The sequence below is a fragment of the Trachymyrmex septentrionalis genome, unplaced genomic scaffold (assembly GCF_001594115.1).
Source record: "Trachymyrmex septentrionalis isolate Tsep2-gDNA-1 unplaced genomic scaffold, Tsep1.0 scaffold107, whole genome shotgun sequence".
Lineage (NCBI taxonomy): Eukaryota > Metazoa > Arthropoda > Insecta > Hymenoptera > Formicidae > Trachymyrmex > Trachymyrmex septentrionalis.
The window spans coordinates 6,827-13,497 of NW_017304196.1; the positions used below are offsets into that span (position 1 = coordinate 6,827).

The 6,671-nt window shown below is 33.3% G+C and overlaps 1 protein-coding gene across 2 annotated transcripts in view; it reads right to left on the bottom strand.

Annotated features, from left to right (window-relative positions):
* Nucleotides 1-216: 216 nt before the first annotated feature.
* The window catches only part of LOC108746948 (dnaJ homolog subfamily C member 13), an 11,265-nt gene continuing 4,810 nt past the window's right edge, over nt 217-6,671 (bottom strand). The window contains exons 7-18 of one of the 2 annotated variants that reach the window (XM_018484091.1): nt 5,495-6,407; nt 5,038-5,394; nt 4,725-4,916; nt 4,017-4,529; nt 3,329-3,907; nt 2,040-2,469; nt 1,640-1,922; nt 1,324-1,537; nt 1,027-1,212; nt 814-954; nt 489-729; nt 217-417 (exon numbers count right to left, since the gene is read on the bottom strand). In XM_018484091.1, coding sequence (XP_018339593.1) covers nt 302-417; nt 489-729; nt 814-954; nt 1,027-1,212; nt 1,324-1,537; nt 1,640-1,922; nt 2,040-2,469; nt 3,329-3,907; nt 4,017-4,529; nt 4,725-4,916; nt 5,038-5,394; nt 5,495-6,407 — 4,165 coding nt within the window. In that variant the 3' untranslated portion in view covers nt 217-301. The remainder of the gene's footprint in view (nt 418-488; nt 730-813; nt 955-1,026; nt 1,213-1,323; nt 1,538-1,639; nt 1,923-2,039; nt 2,470-3,328; nt 3,908-4,016; nt 4,530-4,724; nt 4,917-5,037; nt 5,395-5,494; nt 6,408-6,671) is intronic. The other variant, XM_018484100.1, reaches the window with a different exon arrangement.

Here is a 6,671-nt window from a genome sequence, read left to right on the forward strand (position 1 = left end):
GGAATATATATTATAATCTTACTTATATAATTATGTTATCCTAAAAACTGACAATTAAAGTTTATAGCTATGTTACTATCGTTCACATATAAATGTAAATAAAGAACAAAATATTATATTTTGTAACCCTAACATAAAGATTACATAGCAAAAACAATATATTTAATTAATAAATTTCTTTGTTTTTAAGAAGCCAAAAATCACAGACAATGTAGTCTCTATACCGGTATTATTTACCGATAGGAATCTCTCAATATTAATGTTCTTACTGCCTTTTGTACCACTTACAATGTTATCTATATCAGATGCTATCGTTTCTATTAATTAAACTATCTTCTTTCTCTACTGGTGGTGGGCCCGTGGTTAAAGTTGTACTTGGGCCTGCAGTCAAATAGCCAGCAGATACAGGTGTTCCAGCTAAATAACATCAAGCAATTGGCAAAAAGAATACATTGAGAATGTATTAAAGTTATTCGTATATATTATACCTGTGAGGTAACCAGAACTGGTATTATTCGAAATAAACAGATCGTGTCGCTGATCCTTATACTCTGCCCATACACTTGACTTTTCCAAAATGGCATTTACTTTTTCACCAAGAAGTAAACTTTTCGTCATGGCTTTTAAAGCTTTTACTATTTGCGCTTTGGTTGTGGCAGGATTTTCAACAATATCTAATCGTCCTTCCAATATATTTAAGAGATATGGTACCATTTCGGCATCTAATGCCTATAACAAAATTACATTAATAGCTTTGAATGCGATATAATATATAATAGCTTTGAATCGTACAAGTTTTCTCTTTCCACTTACCTGTTTAACAAGTCTATCTTCATTCGTCGAAAATAATCTATTCAGCGTTTCGCATGCAATCGCGATCATGTCTCTCCTCAATTGCATCGCATGCTTCAATGGACTTATGCATTCCGTTTGGCATATAGATGAAATGCAAATCTGAACACAAATCAAACAAATTAGAAACATAATTATGACTCATATACAATCAATATAAATGATTTCACTCACTTCGCTTGTAGCTAATTGATGTAAAATTAATATAGCTGTTTTATATACCGATGGCTGACTATTCTGCGCAGCCATCTGTCGACAGAGTCGAGGTATATGACCCAAAGATGGTACTTGATCTGCCAAAGTAGGTTGCGCTTGAAGCAAACACACAAGAGCCTGCGTCGTTAATTCCAACATATCCGTCTAGAAAGAAAATTAAATGCAGAAAATTTTATATATATAATAATAATAAATATTAAAGTAATATTTTTCATACGTTAGCACTACATGGTATTAATAAATGCTTATACTTACATCAGTCTTGTCCTTGGACATTAATGTTAACGTAGTATCCATCAATTCACTTAAAAATTCTTTTGGTTTCCTAAGTGCCCAAGCGGGACTGGCTATGAATAATCGAAGATATACACCACCAACGACAGGTTCATTCGTCGCGATGTCGATATTACTTTGTGTATCAGGTAACTTTAATATGGCATTAGGATTTCGCCTCTGTAATGCATGGTATCTAAAAGATAAGGTATAATTAATATCTATACATAACCAAGGAAGGAAAAAAAGAGAAAAGAGAAAAAAAACAAAACATAATAAATCAATTTATAAAGCTTACTCGTCTTTCAATTCTGCAATTATTCTTGCTACTCTAGCTTTTGCATCATCATCCCATATCAATTCAGGATTTTCGTGCTGTGTTTCAAACATATGTACGCATTGCTTAGGTGCATCGCGAATAGCTTCGCTGAATAATCTAGGTAAAAATTTTGACAAATCAAGTTTAACTTTTGGTCCAGCTAATTTATCGGATGACATTTTTGCAAGTAATTCAGCTGCTGCTTCCCTTATCTGAATATTACTCGAGTTGCAAAAGAGATCAAGAATATATACAACAGCTCCTGAAACACACATTACGAACACGTTCATCGTACGATTATATTGTTGGCAAACCTTCAACTGATTTATAAATCAATGTCTATTCTCCATATGTATTCTCTATACGGCTGCATACAAACCTTTTGATAACGCGTCTTTTACAATTTTAGTTGAACTCATTAGTGCATATAAAGTTTCCAAAGCAAGAAGCTGATACTCTTTTAAACTGTGCAAACATAACAATAAATGCACGACAACTTCATTCGCAGCAATATCGTCAACGCATTCTTGATTCTTGGTAACATTACTGATTACTTCTAGAGCGCTCTTTTGAATTAATTTAAAATTACTACAGTTCAAAAGTCCAAACAGCAATTTAAAATGTCCCATACACTGTAATTCAATGCCAGGGTTATTTTTTATAACATTATTCAGAGCTTTAAGTGCCATCACAATGTGTCCCAATTTCTCTTGATCCTTTTTAATCGAAGTAATACTTCCCAAGGATATCAAGTACTCCGAAGATAGTGACAGAAATTCGAGCAAGTTTATTGTAAAACCTTTGGGATTCTAAAAATCAAATATATATCTCCAAAATTACTTTCATCATACAACGTATAGGAGAAGGTTATAATATCGAGCCCCTACTATAATATATATAATAATTCTATTTATAATATTTTAGATAATATCTAGATAGATAATATCTATTTATAATTTTGTTATTATTAACACTATCTTTTGCAAAAAGTTTTTATTGCATATATACTTGCAAATATTTTTAGAAGTTTTTTTGGACACGTAACAAACCTACAAAGTGAAAAGAAAGTTTCCCGTTTTGTCGAACTCACGCGCGCGTAGTTTTTTTCTATATGTAAAAAAATTATCAAACTAAAAAAAAACTCAAAAGACGTAGTAATCTTTTGAACGTAGCGATTTTAAAACTCTTGTTAAATTTTTTTAACTCATTTTTATAATTTTAACAAAGTTATAGTTGCTTAAATTTTTATGTCCGTAGTGCTACGAACTTGTGTTCCAACCCAATAAACTCATGGATCGACTCAAATAAACCTGAAGAAATTAAATGTGTAATTAATTGTGTAAAAATATATATAGAAGAGAGGCTCACTTTACCATCACATTCAAATAATCACATCATGTCTCTTTTCATTAAAAAAATTTTTCCCATTTTCTAAACTGTCTTTATCATTTCACACATAAATGTGTTTTATATATTAAATTTAAATTAATAAATTATATACCGATTGCGATATCATTGACTTTAACATAACTAAAAAATACAAAATTAAACAAAAAAGATATAAGGGAGATCCACATTACCACCTTTTCCTCTAACAATTATTTTAACGGTTATTTTACATACACACATGCTTTTTGTTTCCAACATTCTAATAATAAATAAATTTACCTCGATTGAATACGCTGATTGTTCATTGTATACTTTCACAAATATTTCGCCGATGACTAATTCGTCAGCATGAGCAGTATACTTGAAATCACTAAAATCATGTTCAAAATTGCCGCTATTATTTAATCTCTCTTGCCGTTTCAGTTCTAAATATTCATTTAATTCCGCTCTAGTTCCATTGTCCCAGATTAAATACGGATTTGAACAATTAGAATTCAATATCTTTAAAATTTCTTCGGGTTTATCTTTAATAAGCTGACGTGCTAGATAAGGAGTTAATAAACTTTCCAAAGCGGCAACTGTAACGGGATTAACGGGTGTTTCATTATCGCCTTTCATATAACCACCTAATCGAGCACAGGCGCGAACTGCCAATTTAGCCAAGTTGTTGGCTACTTCCTGACGATTCTCATCCTGGTTTCTTTCTACTCCACCTTCTTCTAATGTATAATCGTAGTTGAACATGAAGAGCAACAGATCCCATAAAGCACCAGATTGTAATAACTGCATTTGTAATATGCTATCTGTAGCAAGAGATGAAATGCACTCTGTGGCAACTGCACATAATTTTGTTAGATGCTGCGAAAGAGAATAAAAAAAATAAAAATTGAAATGAAATAAATTAAAATTGAAATGAAATAAATTAAAATTGTTACGCGCGCGCAACTTTCCTTGTCTTTGTACATACCTTAAAATGCAGTATTCTGCAAAGATCTTTTACAAGTTGCGGCAGTTCGATAATCTTATCTCTGCATCCTCGAAACGATCCGGCAACAGCGAAACATCTAGTGATGTGCATACAAACTTGCACTGCTACATCAGTGGATTTACTCGATCTGCTTAATACTGATACGCATCGCGTATACGCTTCCAACAATACATCTAAACCACCTTCCCTTCGCAATTCTTCGGCGTTTAAAGCCGAACAGTGCACCGTGTGATACGCAAGTTCGCTTGCAGCTGCTAGCAATGGGGCAGATTTTGAAAATAACCGTTCGTCATCCGTTTCCAGTTTAATTGTTTTGATTAACTGGGGATAACCAGCGTATTTGTAAGGTCTAAGCTCATCTGTATATCTATGAAAAAGAATGCTCTGTGTCCTTAAAATCAAAACAATGTTGTCAGGATTAGGTCCAGTCGTCGACCAACAACTGCGACTGCATAGAAATTCGTATGCTTGACTAACAGCTTCAAACTTATCCTAAAATCATTGTTATCGTTGTATACGTATACGTGCGGGTATATTATAAATATATGTGTATGTATATGCACGTGCACATGTGTATATCACATGTATTGTATATATGTATAAGCTTACGTTTGATACGTAAAATGTCTATACAATATAGAAAATACATACATATATCATAATAACTAATTCTAAATACAGACTTACCCTGCCTTCAGGATTTTTGTCAGGATGATACATTTGAGCCAATTTATAAAATGATTTCCTGACGATCGCTTCATCATGATATTTTCCACTAGTTAAGCCAAGTTGCTTATAAGCTTCTTCCATAGTCATTAGAGGTGGTTTTTTCTCTACTTCTCTTTTCCACGCGTCTAATACGTCTTTTAGTAACTGCACCTAATTCAATATCACACTCGTATAAATCATTAATGTCGCGTATAGAGGACAAAAGTTGATAAACTATATAAACGACGCATAACACAACACGAATGCATCAAGTCAATTCCCTTTAACTTACAGGTTCTGGGATAGGCCACTGCGGGAATTTAATAGTATCGCAAAGATGTCTGAGATAGAATATCTGGCAGAACAATTCGTTTTCCAATTGTGGATATCTTACAGCAGGTATAGCGATATATTGATACCTGGCCATGGTATGACTTCGTAACTTGGGAGTAAAATCTGCAATATGTGCAGCAATTTTCTCGATAAGCATTCGTCGCATTTCTGCATTCCAAATCGCTTCCGGTGTATCATAATCTCCAAGAAATATTTGCGCAAATTTCTCTGCTCCATGATTCTCTAAATAACTCACCATTGCATCAGGCAATAGTTGACCGAGAATGCTTCGTTGCATTATATCTGAACAAGTGTTCTAAAGGATACAACAATAATGTTATATGTATTTCTTTATCATTATTGTAATCATATTACAATTTTTTATTATAAAAACAGATATAAACATATAAACTCACATCGTCGTTCCTAAAGGCTTGTTTAGTGTGCGTAAGTTGTAAGAACCTTGCAATCGGCAAGACATTAGAACCAGTGTACATTAAAATAAAGTAAAATACGCCGGTAAGATAAATTTTTGACACATCAGCATTATCTCGCATCACTTCACATAACAACGTAGCGACTCTTTCAACTAAGATTGGATCAAACGTTAGCAAAAGCTGTACGATATGTGGCAGATACTGAAGATCGGATAGCAATCGCTTTACACGTGGCAAGGGCCTGATTACCGCGTCATCGGCATCTCTACTTGGAAAATATTCACACATCTTGATTAAAATGTTTAGAATTAAATTAGCCAGTTCACTTTCATTTATCACGGGAGTTCCCTTTGCAACAAGACTCCACTTCAATTGTGGCACTTGTGAAATCGTTTTCCATCCATCTAATCCCTGTGCCCAAACTTTTGTTTTATGAGTCACATGATTTGAAACGTACAATTCTTTCAAATCCCTTAGACTCATCGGACCTTCACGTTGATCACCATTATTATAATACCATTCTTTTTCCATTCGTTCCTGCTGTGGACCTGCCTCTATCACATTGGTTTGCGTTGGTACGACAGCTCGGGAAGTATGTAAATGTGCCAATGTCAATAAATCGACTAAAGTTCGTACACCATTCTGATCCATTATATCTTTGACATTTCGCCTATGTAATATGAGTTTATTTATGAACATGACTAGCCTATCACGCTCCGTTCTGTCCGCGCAACGCTCCAACATTCCCAGGATGTATTTCGTATCTGAGAATGGACCAATGTCTTCATAATATCGACCATACACTATCGTCATTGCTTGCAAGCAAAGGCACTTCATTTCGATTTTCGCAGTCAATAAAAATCTATGATATAAATCATTAAAAAACTCGTATCTGTAATAAAAAATAAAATATCATTATGTAAACTATCTAAAATTTTATACTATTTAATTAATGAGACGTCGAGTAAGTATAGAGTTAATAACAAACGAGTTACATTTTTTTTCTTATTTTCTTGCTATTTGTAACGTTTTCTAAATGTTTCTTTTTTTGCAGGCGGTGTTTTCTCTGCAGATGATTTCATCGTCAAGGTATATTATAGGCGTGTAATACTTTTTTCATCGAGTATATAAATATTTATTCATATATATATATATA